Genomic DNA, 17068 nt, shown 5'->3' with positions numbered 1-17068 from the left:
AGAGTATAACTATGAAAATAATTTGCTCCATAAACTCATGATAAGTAATGCATTAGAAATTAAAGGTAATTAAGTATACATTTTGGAAAACTACTGTAATGATATAGATATTTCACCAACTGTCCGAGTAATCAAATTTGTTTAGTTTTGATGTGTACATTCCAACATTCCAATTCTCTGTTTATAAAAGTCAGACATAATTAAACTGTCATATAATAAACTTTAATACTATATATCTTGTTGGTCCTTTTTTGGAAAAAAACATATTCACACTCTCTCCTATTGCTTCATATCTCCTCTCTCTTTCCCTATTTCATGCACGTGCTCGATAATATAAAATGGACCAGATATGAAATCAAAGTTTAACTCCCCCACACTGGCACTAGTAGGAAAATGTGGGACATGCCATATAAATGAAGCACTACTAACAATTAGACTGCTTTTTCCCTGAGCAGGCTTTTACTAGTAAATTTCACTTCAAACTGCTAGCATTTACTATAACATTTTTAAAAAATACACTATGGTAAAGATAAAAGCTGCAACCATTTCCACAAATTTGTTCAATGCAAAAACTGTACTCTATGCAGACGTGTTTACACTCTAGAAAGAAATCACAATCCGAACAGAAACTTTGAAAACATAAAGAGAAAACACTTTATTTTAAATATTAGGTTTTATCATTGGTGGTAGTAAGTATTGGTTGAAGAATCATTATTACTCTAGAAACATTTCTGCATGTTGAATGATATGAAATTGATACTGTCAGTTGTATACCAAGAAAAGGACCATGCATGGGCATGCCTATCTTTTCAGAAATCCTCTTTATCACTAGAAAATCACACTTAAGGTTTTTCCACACATGCAGACACAGCAAAAATGTTTTAGATAACAATACAATGAGAGTGAATGTGTTTATTAGTCTGCTTTCCATCCCCCATTTCTGTGATTTGGTGTTTAATTACAGGGTGGGGTGGTCCCGGGGCTACTTATGTTTCTCCCAGTCATAGCCAGAACACCACTACAGGAATTAACATTCAAGACTGTGATTTGTACAAGTTATAGCTGGTTTTTGGTTAGCAAAGCTAACCAAGACTTACTATTTATTAACATTTTCACCATTACTTTCATTTAATCATTCTTGAAAATTATATATCTGCTGCATTAACCTTAAAAACCTTGACAAATACAAAAATATGTGTACTTTGATTAAAACAGGACAACCTTATTTTACTGCTTGAACTTCCTTTTGCTCCTCTCCCTCACAACTGATTTATGCCAATGATTCTGCACCAATATATGCAGACGGTTGGATGACAATATACATTTTTTAAAAGACAGCCTCTAAGAATACACAAAATTAACTTTATATTTGTAGTCTAACCAAAACTGTTTTTAAAATACATTAATCTGATTGGTCAATCTTATTATTTGTCTTTGACATTACAGATCATTTTTCACTTGGCTTTTAAGAAACATAAGTGTAAGACTATTTTAAATCAGGATTTTTCCAACAAGTATTATTTTCACTCAAATATATTATTACTCAGTAGTAATCCCCTGTAGTTTAAACATTGGTGATTAGGTAGCGAAGTGTTATTCACCAAAAAGACACATTGCCATATAACAAAACTTTCATTCCACACATTTCTAATAAATTCATTATTAACTAATTCTGCTGAACAAATAAAACCCTAAAAAACAAACAAAACGTCCATAACACACACAAAAGATCCCATGTTAGAGATTCATACAGACAATGTAAACCTTAAAGAGAAGAACAGTTGTGAACCAAGACATGCCCATTTTAAGTCGTACAATAAATAAAACAAAGTAACCTAACAAAACAAAGTTCCACAAAACCTGTCCTGATTTTCTTTATTATTGTTATGTAATGAAAGAAAATATGTAAGATTTTTTTTCTTCAGGCTTACATTTGCAGGACATCAGTGAGCCTTAGTTTTTTGGCCTATACAGCAGGAATGCGTCTAACTTTGTGGGGTTTTCTTGGCTGAATATGATTATGTCATATTCTTTATGTCACAGCTATGTAACATGAGCTTCGAGGTATAGCTGACACCAATTTTAAGATCATATGAACAAAACGAATAACAATTAAGTACCTCTCCAGCATAACAAGATCACATAAATAATACATACCTTTTTACACCTGATGATATCTTTTTATACTGATTTACCAAATGGTATGTAGAATACTAAAGAAACAAAGTGCAACTTAAGGAATGGACAACTATCTGCAGCAAATGGACTTGTGTGCTCCCATGTACAATTCCCTCACGCAGATAAAAATAGACGCATGATGGGTAATTGTAAATATTGGTTTTTCATGAGAACCATATTTGCAGCTGGGCTAGCTTTATGCTCACAGCATGAATTAAGGTGAAAGCATAGGAGACCAGTCTGATCTTTGTCAAAAGCCAGATTGCTGACAAAAGCATTGTGACTCATGATTAATACCACCATCAGGCAAACCCTGAAAATACCTGTTGGCTGAGTCCTAACAGGTATTAACAAAAAAAACCCCTGCATTTAAGGATAATTGAGAATAGCATTGTAACAAGTCTCTTTTTAGTTTTTTTCCTTCTTTCTGAAGCTTTGTCTTTGCCCTCTTGGGAACTAATCCTGAAAGATACCGAGTGACAAAATCTCCCATTGCCTTGTGTGATAATTCAGAGCACCCAATAACTGAAAGGCTCAGAACTAGATGCACACTTATTTGAGCTATCAGAATGTTATCACCAATACGGACTAACATAAAATGGAAAGAATAGGTGACGTGTATTTCCATGTTTCAAGCAACCTGAAGCACCATCAAAAGCAGGACCTGAGGTTCCATAGGGGAAGTACAGAGATGTTTTGGGTTCTGAATCATCCTCAGGTTCCAAAGACATCAATGATGACATCAACATAAAACCACATCACTTATTTTCTGCAGAATACGAATCTTCACTAGCTTTATTTCTACCCTCTCACACTGCTGGTGCATGTGGCCACGTATTTTGCCATGGCTGGATTCAAGCTCAAGTTCCTTCCTGTATCCCTGGATAGGAAGTTGTGCTAAATGAGTACAGGTTGTACCTCCCTTAACTGGGACTCTCTGGTCCAACAACATCATGCCAGAGCACAGATATTCCCGGACCACATAGCTCAAGAAGAGGGAGGTATGGCCACAAGGCAGGAGTGCCACCATAAGGGGCTCCAGCAACACAGCCGGGAGTGCAGTGTGTATGTGTGGGGGAGGACCAATAGGATGGCAGGGAGTTCTGTCCCCAGCAGCTGTGGAACTCCAGCCACAGACAGGGATCTCTGAACCCAGAGGCTGCCAGGGAGCTCTGGGCCGGGCCATGGAACTCTGGCCCCATCCCTCCACCCTGGCTGCAGAACCAGGCAGCTGCAGATCTCTGCTCCAGCTGCGCAGCTCAGGCCATGGTGCTCCAGCCCCGGGAGAGCCCCAGGGGGCTGAGGCAGCAGCAGGAGCAGGTTGGAGCCCTAGCCCAGTGGCAGCTTGGCCACAAGGGAAGGGACCTTCCCTGGTCTGGCAAATCCCATCCTTCAAGACCAGTCAGGGTGCCAGACAGCAAGGTCCAACCTGTATGGATCTCCTATAGCCTAGACAGTTGAACTCCCACACTATTTTTATGTATTTGTTTCACTAACAAAGTTTTCTGTCACTGACTGTTTGCAAACTAAATAGCCTACCATTTTGTTTACAATGAACTCTGGAGCACAGGTATAAATCTATTAAAAGAAATGTACCAGACCTAATACAGGTTGAACCTCTAAAATCCGGGACTCTTTGGTCCGGCAACATCCGTGGTCCTGCCATGAATATTGTTGAACCAGAGAGCACTGGCTGGCCAGTTTCAAAAGTGCAGTCTGGGCTGGGCTGGTGGTGCGAGCCCAGCCAAAGCAGGGCCAGCACGGTGGAGAACAGTGTTCCCTCAAAGCTGTGGGGCAGCACAGCTTCACAGGTGGTTAATCAGCCCTGCCCAGTCAGACGCTCAGGGTGCAGTCCCACCCAGCAGCAGAGCCTACAGCCAGGTAGGGAACCTTGGCCTCCCTTCATCGGGCAAACTTCATTGTTCGGGACCACTCAGGTCCTGAGGGTGTCCAGTAAGGGAGGGCCAACCTGTATAATGATTATCAGGCTGATTTCACTGCTATACACCAATTTAATGCCAATGTCAAAAATAAAATATAATACCCCTTTGGCCAGAATTATTAGTCAAAAAGATACTGGATGATGTTTACCAAATATATATAAAAATTAGGGCAATCAAAAAATTTAATGGAGATTACAAAATTTGATTCAGTGGCAGATCAAAGGGGCAGCGCAACATGGAGCCCAGGATCGCCCAGGATCAGCTGGAGTGCCCAGCTGATCCTGGGCTCTGTGTGGCAGCGGACCCCAGGTTCTGGGGAAATGCTATGGAGAGCCCAGGATCAGCTGGGGTCAGCTGACCCTGGGCTTCAGGGCTGCCCCTTTGAAATGCATGCGTTAAAAAAAATTTAATGCATTAACGCATGCCAATTAACAGCTCTTTATATATATAAAAAGATGTCACTACTATGAGGAAGCATTCAATGTCACTAAAGATATGGAAGCTAAAAATGTAGTTTACACCAGTTGACCTGCAGCATTACATTTCATTTGCAAAAGCCACCCAAGAATTGAAGGCTGGCCTTATAACCAAAGCCAGGAGGCCTGTGTTATGTTTCCTCATCTGTGAAACGAGGATAATGATGCTTACCTCCTTTGTAAAGAACTGACCAATACACTGATAGAAAATATTATTATCAAAGAGCAAGGTCTTGTCTTGTACAGGGGTGGGCAATAATTTTGGAAGGGGGGGCCACTTCACAAATTTCAGAAGTGGTCGTGGGCCAAACCAGAAGGGGCAGAGCCTCAGGCTGAAGGGGAGGGATTGAGAACTACCCTGCTGGGTATGGTGACCTTATTTTCTGAAGCAGCTGCAGCTAGTAAGAACAGTTTAATTTAAATTAAGAAACAGATTAAGCGTTTTAACTTTCTTATGTTAGTTTATCAAACTTCATTTTAAATAAAGTAAATATTATGTCCAACACAAAAGGTTTCAATGTTTCTTTATTTATGGGAGAGGTAGGGAACCCTTTTGGGCTGGGGGTCACTGACCCACAAAAAAAATCAGTTGGGAACCTCACAAGTGAGAAGCAAAATCTCCTCCAAAATCCCCCAACGCTCACTGATGTGGCCCCAGTTGAGACACCTCACTCCTCTGGTGCCCCAGCCTCATGGGGTGAGGGGAAGAGAAGGGGGAAACTTAGGTTCAGGGCTTCCCATAGACCAGATTTACTTTTCTGGGGTTCTGGACCTCCTGAGGCTCTGAGGTAGGGACAAAAATGAAGGATACAATGCACGAGACAGGGCTGCCAGCAAGTAGGACAGGGATGGGTTGCAGGATCTGGGAGAGAGCTGGGGTGCAGAAGCAGGCTGGAAGTAGGGTTTCTGGCCAGGTGGAGGGAGCAGGAACAAGGGAGGGTGTGGGAGCAAGCTGGGGGTGCTGGGTCTTGGCGGGGAGGGAAGTGATGGGATTGGAGGGGGGGGCCTGGGCATGAGGGGGAACCTTACCTGGCTTCATGCTCTCTTGAAGCAACAGCTGCAGCCACGCTGTCGCGACCACCCCAGAGGGAGGCCACGAGACTGGAGACACTGCTGCCGAAGCCACGTGGTCCAGAGCTGGCCCCAAGGCACTACGGCCACAGGCCATCCTGGAGGCACCGCTGGTATGGTCACGTGATCCAGGACTGGCCCCAAGGCACTGTGGCCATAGGCCACCACGGAGGCGCTGCTGCCGCGGCCATGAGGTCTGCCTCCAGGGCCCGCGGCCACAGGCTGCCCCAGAAGTGCTGCGGCCCAGGGCAGGCTCCAAAGGCACCACTGACGTGGCTACGCAGCTTGGGGCGGGCCCCGGAGGTGCTGCGGCCACAGGCCACCCCCAGAGGTGCCACGGCCACAGCCAGGCAGCCTGGGGTCAGCCCTGGAGGTGCCACTACTGAGGCCTGGGGCTGGCCCCAAAGGAGTCGCTGCTGTGGCCAGGCATCCCAGGGCTGGCCCAGAGGTGCTGCTACTGCAGCCTGGGGCCGGCCGCGGAAGAACCACTACTGCAGCCTGGGGCCAGCGTTGGAGATGCCGCGGCCCGGGGCCAGCCCCAGAGGCACTGCAGCCAGGCATCCCGGGGCCGGCCTGGAGGTGCTGTGGCAGCAGCACCTCCAGCCTCCAGAGCTGGTTCCAGGCCATGTGGCGGTAGTGGCGCCTCTGGATCTGGCCCTGTTGAGGAGCCTCAGCCCCAGCGCTACCTCCTCTGCAGCAACTGCCTGGGAGTGGAGGGAGGGGCAGGGCTGAGCTCCTTTCCCCCCTCTGCGCACACCCATTGGGGGCAGGGCCTGTAATTGCCTTGCAGGCCGGATCAAAGCCCAAGGCGGGCTGGATCGGCCTACTGAGAGGCTTTTGCGCACCCCTGGTCTTGTACAATGTCACAGAACTGTCTAATAGAGCATTAAAAACAAGAAGTAGTCCTGCAACTCCTCACCGTACGTCTACACTCGCACCTTAGTTCCAACTAGGGATGCAAATGCAGGCATTCGAAATAGTCAATGAAGCAGGGATTTAAATATCCCGCGCTTTGTTAGCATGATCTCGCGGGCGCGCTAGTTCGAATCACAGCTGTTCCGAAAGTGAAAGAGCGCACCTGGACGCGTTCGTTCGGACCAAATCCTTTGGTTCGAACTAATGTTACTCCTCAAAAAATGAGGAGTACCCTTAAAGACTAACAAATCTATAAAATCAAGAGCTTTGGTGGGCAAACCCCACTGCTCATCCTACTGTAGATGTGCCTTCAAGTGCTACAGGACAACTCACTGTATTTAAAGTTACAGACTAACATGGCTATCCCTCTGAGACTAATAAAATATTGTGCAGGTTGTGACTCCGAGGCAATAAAGGATTGAACCGAAGACATGAAGCAGCTAAACCTGAAGGCCGCCATTTTCCTGAATTTCTATCTAAATTATTTAACATGGTTAATTTGAATTCATGTGCACTAATACTAATTAATGTGGAAACAATGTGAAGAGATAATTGAATGTCTTACTGAAATAAATCAGTGTGAATATACAGGCAGTTCCCGGGTTACGTACAAGATAGGGACTGTAGGTTTGTTCTTAAGTTGAATTTGTATGTAAGTCGGAAATGGTACATATTGTAGGGGAAACTCTAGCCAAACATTTCTCCAGAGCTCAGTTTTATTCTCCCACACCTCACTTCCCTCAGTCCTTTATTCTCAAGCTGAGGTGTTTGCTGAGAAAAGCTGCTCCGCGTCTCCCTGGTCTGCTGGGGGGGGTACTAGCTTCGCGTCTCCCTGGTCTGCTGGGGGGAAGCAGCTAGTGTGGGTTTGCCTCACCCCGTTTGTAAGTAGGGATCCGATGTAAGTCGGATCCATGTAACCCGGGGACTGCCTGTACTGCAACATTTAACCTTTGGGATCATTTAGGTCACATTTTAATGCCTGCCACACTGCATATATTCACTTAAGACCATGAAATAATCATACCTATATTTTCTCTTGCCCTTATTTTCTCTTCCCATACTGTTTACATCCAAAACAATGCGAAGTACTGTGGCATCTTGGAGACTAACACAAATATATACCAATATCATGAGCTTTTGTGGGCAAAACCCACTGCTTCAGATGAGCTTGAGTGGAGACAAAAAAAGGGGTGGGGGCTCTCAGAATTTATAACAGAAAAAGAAGGAGGGAGGAAGTACCTGTCAATTGTAGTGCTGATGCTAGTACGGCTACCCAGCACTACAATTGACAGGTACATTTTTTCCTCTCTCCTTTTTTTTCTGTTATAAATTCTGAGAGCCCCCAACCCTATTTTTTTCTCCACTCAAGCTCATCTGAAGAAGTGGGTTTTGCCCACAAAAGCTCATGATATTGGTATATATTTTTTGTTAGTCTCCATGGTGCCACAGGACCACTTGTTTTTAAAGTTACAGACTAACACATCTACCCATCTGAGACTTGTCTACATCCAAAAGTCCTTTCATAAATTTATCATGAAAAAATCATGACAAACCATTAATCATGACAACAAATTATATTACAAGGGAGTGAATTAACTATAGAAGTCTAAGGGTATGTCTACACTACGCAGTTTTTAGTGTAAAAGTAAGCATATGTGAATATTGTTTGTACTTATACCCTCCCAACAAGCAGCTTTTGCTTTGTCTTCAGGCCTGTGATAAAGCAGCATTCACATTTGTACTTTTTGGGACAAAACTTGTTCACAGGAAGGACAGGGTTAAGCACCTGTGAATGACAAAAGTTTGTCAATCAAGTGCAATTGTAGACATAGCCTAAATACATTTCTCCTTTTCAGCACTAACAGTGAAGATAATTTGTAAATCAAGGAGATAAAACAAGAAGAAACTACAGGGTACAGAAACTATACAAATGGCAAATTATCTCAGCCTTTAAGCAGACTCCAGCCTTTGTAAACTTGCGTGCTCAGGTCCTCCTGAATGAAATGCCTTAAAATGGAGTGATCTGTAGAATGGCTCTCTGAGATTTCTGTGGCCTCTACATGTATGTGATTTGTGAGAGTTTTATAAACTTCTCCATTGCACTCTTACCAATTTCTGAGTTTCAACAACCTACATAAGACTCATTGGCAACCATCTCATAGCCTTTACTTTCTCCACTTCAGCATTAACATGTGCGAAATTTGGCAACCAGACAACTAACCCACCCCTTTCATCATCAAGCCAAGGCAACCACGTTATAGCCTCCATAAATTCCTCCCACACATCAGCTTCTATGTCAACCCAGAGGAACATAGCAATGACTATAAATTCATTTTCTATAACCAGTGACCTCATTCCTTTATCCCCACCCACTATCTCAATGCCAAGAGTTTCCTTTGCTTCCCATCAATGTTCCAGATAAGGAAGTCGGTAAAAGCCCTTATCTGCCCCCCACACCTGTCCCAAGTCCTCTTACATTCACCTTCCCCCCCCCCCCCCCGACACAGAGCTAAATCTAGGTCCTTTCACACCCATTCCCACGCAGATGATCTAAGATGCCTTTTACACACACACACACACACACACACACACACACACACAGCCTGTGCCTGGCCCCTTTAACTAGCCCCACACACAAGCGGTGCAAGACTCTTTACAGCCCCACCAAACGCTCCTTTCCGCCGCCTTTAGCCCCCCTCACTGTGCCTGAGTCTGCAGGACACGCGTGGACGGGGGTCTGGCACGGGCCTCGGCCCCACTTACTTGAGGAAGTATCTCTGGCCCGTGTGGGTGAGGGCCATCTCCCAGCCGGGCGGCAGCGGCAGCTCGTCGGTCACGTCGTAGGACTGCTGGCGGAGGTGAGCGTGCTGCTGAGCCGGGCTGGGGGTGGCCCCGGCCCCGGCGCCTAGCAGGGAGGCTGGCGAGGAGTGCGAGCGGACATGCTGGGCATTCGCGGCGCTCAGCCGGGGCGGGTGGCTACCCGAGTCAGTGCTGGACTGGCGGGAGTGCGAGCCCGAATCGGGCTCCTTGAAGAAGGACTCGGGCAGGATCTTCTTCCGCCAGGAGCTGGGCTTGGGGTTCATGACCGAGTTGAAGAGCGCCTCGAGCTCCGTGTCCAGGTCCTGGGTGACATGGATCACTTGCTGCCCCGGCGGCGGAGGCGGAGGGACCGGTGTAGGGTTCATCTTCTGCCCCGCAGCACTAGCTCAACAATGCAACCAACTCGCCAACGAATGAACAGCGATCGGGTCTCCCCTCAGAACGCGTCTGTGTCCCGACCAGGGGCAGGTAGTCAACAGCGAAGGAGGGGATCCAAGCAGCACCCCCACAGCTCTCCCCAGGGGATGGGCGGTCAAAGAATGAGGGGTGCAGGGAGTCCCCCCCAAGTGTCTCCCACAAGGGCCTGGGCGATCAGCCGCAGAGAAAGTCACTTCAAACCAGCCCCCCCATAAAACGTCACTTCACCCCCTCCCCCAAACGCCCGGACACTCCGCAACAAAACAAGCAGGGGGTCCGAGCCGGTCCCCTCAGGCACAAATCAGTATCTCGCACGATCGAGTGCATCCGCGTCGGCCCCCACGCAAAGTTACGCAACTTTCCCTGAAACTTTGGCTACTTGCTGCAGTTCCCTGGGAGGAGGGGGGGCTCCCTTAAAGGGCGACGGGAGAGTCCTGGCGGCTGTCAGCGGGAGAGAGCTGGCGGCTGTCCGGATTCCAGCGGGGAGCAAGGCACGCGAGGAGGGGGAGGGAGCGAGGGGCCCGGGACGCTCCGAGTCCGAACGTGGGGACCCGGGGAACGTTCTGTCGCTCGCTCTGCGCCTCCTCCCCCAGCTGCAGAGGCGGGCAGGTCAGGACGTTGCTTCTTCTGCGCTGGCAGCGCGTTGCAAAGGGGAGCGTGAAGGCCGCGGGTGATTCTGCCCTCACATCCTCGCAATCCAGGCTGCCTGCGCCTGCCGCTGCGCCTGCTTCCACTCCCGGGCCGTCCCAAACAAACTTTGCGAAAAAATCTCAACCCTGAGAAAGAGGCGGGGCGAAAAGTTGGGGAGCGGCATTATTCACGAGCAGGGTGCCCAGGCGCTCCGCCCCCTTCTCCCTTCCGAGCGCCAGCCTTTCCCAGGTCGCCCTGCTGTGAGTCTCAGCTATGCGGGAAGAGGCGCTTGGGGCTGAGACGGGGGAGGTCTGCGGGGCTCTGGTCACTCAGAGTCCCCGGCTGGGCTGGTTCAGATTGCAATACTTGCAGGCATAAGGGGCCTTATTAGGCGGAGCAAAGAAGCCGCCAGGTCAGCTGCAAAAGGAGACCCGTGGGTTGATCTCTCAAGAGAGCCGCAGGAGAGCACAGGCGCCCCCGCTCTGCTACACCAGCCCGATTGCCGCGTCGGGCCAAATATCCCAATAACAAAGCTGCCGTTTTTCCATTGTTACCATATTTGGTATCCTGAAGGGGAAACTCGATCTCCTCCCACCCCCGCTTCCCAGTTCTGCAAGACACACCCAGCCGGGGTGGAGCGAGCCCTGACCTGCGGGAGGACCCCGACCCTTGCAGGGGCGGGGGAAGGCCTTTGTTTCCTTATGGATTCCTGTATCCTTGGGAGGGGAAGAGCCCTGCCCTGCGGGAACCTCTGAGAGGGGGAAGGGCTGTTCCCATGGGATCCCCACAACTTGGGTGGAGAGATCCAAAAGTCCTGCAAGGAGAGACTTGGTTTACTCAGGACACACAGACCCAACCCTTTAGAGGAAATCTCTTAATTTCCCCTAAAGGAATGAGGTGGAACCAGCTCTCCATCTTGGTGGGTAAGGCTTCTCACAACAGGCCCCAACTTTCCCCTCTTTCCTTTAACCTCTGTAGATTTCTGGGGCAGATCCCTTCCTCAGATGCACCCCATCAAGGCTACAACCCACTTGTATTTTGGGGCCCTGCATTGTTAATTAATCCAACATAATTAATTCCTTATTCTAAGGGTGGTCCCAGCTGGAACATGAGCTGAGGTCACAGTTAAAGTCTCATCCATTCTTCAAGATGATTAAAGGATGCTTTTGCAGGAGCTGAAGAAAACTGGTTGCCCTGACTGTTGTAATTTAGTTGACCTATTTAGAAACATTGACAAATATGAGCCCATACTTTATTTATGTGATGGAAAAACTAGGATGTACCCTGAGCCCCCTGTATGAATGTCATATTATGAATAGGGGGCCTGAACCATTCTACCTAGCACAGTGTGTAGGTGACAGGTTAAAGTTTGTGTCTGCATTTATGTCATGCAACAGATATTTTATATTAAAAGAGATTCTGAAACTTCCTTTCCTTTGTCATTCTAGATTTCATTAACTCAAGGTCACAACTGAAAAGTTTGTGTAATGCTAGGAAACCGCTTTTTAAAAACATTTCTGAACTGTTTCCTTTAGCAGCATTTTGGGTCTAATGGGAACAGACTGTTACTTAAAAAAAAGATAGCTAAAAAAGTGGTGTAATTCAACACTCAGAGCAAAAGATTTCTTAGATGAAGCCATTTTTAATGTGAGTTTCCTAGTATAGTTTAATTAGAGCTGAGGTGCTCTGATGGCAGGCACCAGTATTGGAATCCAGGCAAATAAAAATAGAAGGCAGTGAAACCATTTATAAAGAGGTTGGCTTTTTGATGACAGGTTAGGTCTGAACTTTCTGTAAAATGTTATCATGACCCACATCAGTCTGATACATGCAAAGGTAGTCACATTTCAGCTATTACTCTGATAGTCTTCTAGATTTGTCCTTAGCTCTATTTAGCAATCACATATCCTACAGTAAAAACTAGTTAGGTTTGCCATGAAAAACATTTTGCTCTATTTAATTTATATCCAATAGTCATAGTTGCTTTCAAAGCATTTTCCTCAGACTTCCTGGCTTTGTCTACACTGCTGGCTTCTGCTGGCAGAGAGTAAGCAAATGAAGTGCTGATTAGCATTTTGTCACACTTCATTTACATAATCTATTTGAGCTGGTTTTGCGCAAGAGGTTTTTGCACAAAAATAACAGTGTGAACGTTTCCTTTTTGCACAAAACCCCCTTTTTGCACAAGATCTTTATCCCTCACTGGGAGAGGCATAAGGGTTTTGTGCAAAAAGGGGGTTTTGCGTAAAAAGAAAATGTCCACAGTGCTTGTTTTTGCGCAAAAACAGCTCAAATAGATTATGCAAAAGAAGCATTACAGAATGCTAATCAGCGCTTCATTTGCATACTCTCTGCCCGCAAAAGCTGGCAGTGTAGACATAGCCCCTATAAATCAATAGGTCATTCATATAAAGTTGATCCTCCTAATCCTTACTCAAGCAATTAAAGATTTACAGATTTGGGCCCTAACATACATGTTTTGCAATGGATTTACACTTCGTCTTTCTTTCCAAAGAACTTTACAAATTGTATACATCCAGTACGTCTCAAGTGCTGAGATTCCATGATGATAAACTAATCAGTACACAAAATATCATGGTAGTTGTGCAAAGATGACATTTTGGCAAAGGACACAAATAAATATTAAAAATTATCATGGACTCTTTAATGTTCATACAGCACAGGCGGGATCTAAATTTTTAAATTCACTTCTGAGAAACCTGACCCTATAACTCTGTATTAACATTTAATCGATGAATATCTGAGTCAGTCTTGTTGGGATTTGAACCTTTGGTTCAAAAAGTATAGGTAAGTTATACTGCAAGCTGAGACCCTCCTACATCATGAGGTGATTCAGTTACAGGCAGTCCCCGACTTACGCGGATCCGACTTATGTCGGATCCGCACTTACGAACGGGGCTTTCTCGCCCCGGAGGTCGAGGTGGCGGATTGCTACCTGCGAGCTCCGGGGCGAGAAAGCCCCGTTCGTAAGCTGCTCCGGTGCCCCTGGTCTGCTGGAGACCGTCCCCAGCAGACCACAGGCACCGGGACTGAAGCTGCAGCCACAGCGGGGTCCCGAGCCTCTGAGACTTTGCCAGAGCAAAGCCTCAGAGGCGCGGCACCCCGCTGCCGCTGCGGCTCTGCTCCCCGTGTCCCTGGTCTGCTGGGGGGGGGGGGCGCAGCTAGTGTGCCCCCCCCCCAGCAGACCAGGCTTTTGTTTTGGACCCTGGGGCAGAGCAGCTGGGGCGCTGCCGATTGGTCCTGCAGCACCGCTCTGGGCACTACTGGACCAACCCGGCAGCACCCCAGCTGCTCTGCCCCAGGTCCTGATTCAGCCGCTGCTGGTCAGTTTCAGCAGCGGCTGAATCAGGACGCCTGGGGCAGAGCAGATGGGGTGCTGCTGGGTTGGTCCAGTAGCACCGAGGAGCGGCGCTACTGGAGCAACCCAGCAGCACCCCAGCTGCTCTGCCCCAGGCGTCCCCAAGTCAGCCGCTGCTGAAACTGACCAGCGCTGACTACAGGAAGCCCGAGGCAGAGTTGCTCTGCCCCGGGGTTCCTGGAATCAGCTGCTGATCAGTTTCAGCAGCAGCTGACTTGGGGACGCCTGGGGTTCTTAAGTTGATTCTGTATGTAAGTCAGAACTGGCGGTCAGTTTCAGCAGCGGCTGAATCTGGACGCCAGTTCCGACTTACATACAGATTCAACTTAAGAACAAACCTACAGTCCCTATCTTGTACGTAACCCGGGGACTGCCTGTATATGGTTTCTGGAAGGGAATGGCAAACTTGCAACATTTCAGGTTTTTATGCACTCTAAAATCCCACATATTTTAAAAACAGATACATTATAATGTCAGGATGAGTATGAGAGTAGTTTAGAAGAGGCTTCAGCCTCTCACTTTAGGACATAACCAACCACTAATTTCTAAAGTTAGGAAGACACCTTCCCTATGGGTGGTTTATTCCATAAGTGTCCATTGTGGATTTTTCCAAGTTTCTCTCACATAGCTAATACTGGGTACCATCTGAGACGCTGACCTGATAGTAGATGGCAATTCCTATGGTTCTATTTTCATGATGGACCAATGAAAATGACAGAATATTCAGAAAGGGCCAAATTGTTAAAATGATTGTGAAAACTCTGGAGAAAAGATTATATAAATGATAGCAATCCAAACATCTCAACAAGTAAGTGTAGCAAACAACCCAACAAAATATATATTGTTAAAATAAAAAAAATGTTTGGGGACTAGTTTAACTGATGCCTGTGCTTTGAATTTGTATAATTAGAAGCTATCCTGATTGCCAATTTTATGTAAACCATATATGCAAAGATTCATGGAGTAATGTTAGCCTTGTGCAGATGTTTCCTGACTTCTGTGTCCATGATGGATTAGCCATCTGTCATTAACAAAGTGAACACTTTTTTGCACATTAATTTATAAATACACAAAATACATACATTCTATAAAAGTCTCAGAGGGTTTGCCGTGTTAGTCTGTAACTTTAAAAACAATGAGTAGTTCTGTGGCACCTTAGGGTACGTCTACATAGTAACATTATTTCAAAATAACTAGCATTATTTTCAAATAATTTAGTCTGCATCTACACTGCAGGTAGTTATTCTGAAATAATGTTGAAATACTGTCAAGCTGAAGGACTTCTTACTCCGACTCCTGTAACCTTCATTGTACAAGGAGTAAGGGAAGTTGTTGGAAGAGTGCTCTATTTTGAAATAAGTGCTGTGTAGATGCTCCAAATTTCAAAATAAGCTACGCAATTGACATAGCTCAATTTGCATAGCTTATTTTGAGTTAAGCCCTGCTGTGTAGATGCACCCTTAGAGTACATCTACATTGCAATGCCATTTCAGGATACTTTTGGTATCCTGAAATAGCTACCCCACATCTACACAAGCTGCCCGGTATTTTGAAATAACGGACATGCCATTTTGCTATCTTGGTAAACCTCATTGCACGAGGGATAACAGATGGCCCGAAATAGCACGTTATTTCAAAACTTGGCACTATGTAGATGCACCAAATTTCAAAATAGATTCAAAGTAACATACACAATATGCGCTGTGCAAATTGCATATCTTTTTTCAAGTTTAGGGTACTGTGTAGACGCACCCTTAGAGACTAACCAATTTTTTATATTATATATATAAAATCATGAGCTTTCATGGGCACAACCCACTTCTTCAGATGAGATGATCTTGAATAGAGAAAAAAAAGGAGGGACCCTCAGAATAAGAAGAGAGAGGCAGGGGGAAAAATTACCTGGCAATTGTAGTCCCAGTGCTAACGGGGCTAAATGAGTGGGCTGGAAGTGTCCCATGCTTAGCTTTTGATATCAATAGGGTGTTGAATGTAAGGAAAGCTGTTTTTATAAGATGTTAACCAGTTCAAGTCTTTGTTCAGGACAAGGGAGACAGTGTCAAATTTGCACATGAAGGTCAATTCTACACTCTCTCTCTTGTTGGCTTGTGAAATTCCTTTGTAGAAGAATAGCTACTTTTAAAGCCATTAATCAGTGCCCAGGCAGGTTAAAATGTTCCTCTACAGGTTTACGTTTGTGCCATTTAAAATACCTGATTTGTGTGCATTAATCCTTTGCAGTAGAGACTGTCCAGTTTGGCCAATATACATTGCAGAGGGGCATTGCTGGCACCTAATGGCATATATCACATTAGAGGATATGAAGTTGTACGGTGGCTTATGTGGTTAAGTCCTGTGATAGTGTTGCTAATATAGATATGTAGACAGAGTTGGCAACAGGTTTTATTGCGGGGGTGGATTCCTGGGAGAGCATGTCTGAGGTGTGATGTTTGGCCGCTGGAAAGACTTTGCTTCAGGTTAAGGGGTTGTCTGTAGGTGAGGATTGGCCTGTCTCTCAAGGCCCGTGAGAGTTAGGGATCGTTTTCCAGGATAGTATGTAGCTTGTCAATGATGAGCTGGGGGCTGTAGGTGATGACTAGTGGTGTTCTATTATTTTCCACATTGGGTCTGTCTTGAAGAAACCGATTCCTGGGTACTTGTCTGGCTCCATAAATCTATTTCTTCACTTCCCAGGTGGGTATTTAAGTTTTAAGAATGCTTGATAAAGATCTTATTAGTGTTGGTTTCTGTTTGTGGGATTGGAGCAAATCTAGTAGTATCTTAGGGCCTGGCTGTAAACAATGGAATGTGTCCTGGGGTACGTCTAGACTACATGCCTCTGGCAACAGAGGCATGTAGATTAGACTACCCGGCATAGGAAAATGAAGTGGTGATTTAAATAATCGCTGCTTCATTTTCCTATGCCAGGTAGTCTAATCTACATGCTTCTGTCGCCAGAGGCATGTAGTCTAGACGTATCCCTGGATAGAAGCTAGAGGCATGTCGGTAAGAATAACGGTCAGTAGGTTTCCAGTGCAGGGTGGTAGTAATGTGGCCATCATTTAATTGTACTGCAGTGTCAAGGAAGTGGATCTTTTGTGTGGACTGGTCCAGGCTAAGGTTGATGGTGGAAGTTGTTGAAATTCCTGGCAATTCTTCAAGGGACTCCTTCCCGTGGGTCCATATAATGCTGTTGTCAATGTAGCATACGTAGAGGAAGTGTGCTAGGGGATGAGAGC

General features: G+C 46.0%; 1 protein-coding gene across 2 annotated transcripts in view; it reads right to left on the bottom strand.

Annotated features, from left to right (window-relative positions):
- The window catches only part of WWTR1 (WW domain containing transcription regulator 1), a 135438-nt gene extending 124482 nt beyond the window's left edge, over window positions 1–10956 (bottom strand). Inside the window, exon 1 of one of the 2 annotated variants that reach the window (XM_014569956.4) lies at window positions 9347–10956. In XM_014569956.4, coding sequence (XP_014425442.1) covers window positions 9347–9768 — 422 coding nt within the window. In that variant the 5' untranslated portion in view covers window positions 9769–10956. The remainder of the gene's footprint in view (window positions 1–9346) is intronic. The other variant, XM_006115932.5, reaches the window with a different exon arrangement.
- Between the last annotated feature and the right edge of the window lie 6112 nt (window positions 10957–17068).

The sequence above is a fragment of the Pelodiscus sinensis genome, chromosome 10 (assembly GCF_052426305.1).
Source record: "Pelodiscus sinensis isolate ZL-2025 chromosome 10, ASM5242630v1, whole genome shotgun sequence".
Taxonomy (NCBI): Eukaryota; Metazoa; Chordata; order Testudines; family Trionychidae; genus Pelodiscus; species Pelodiscus sinensis.
The sequence above is the reverse complement of the archived record's forward strand: the minus strand, read 5'-3'. Positions and strand labels throughout refer to the sequence as shown.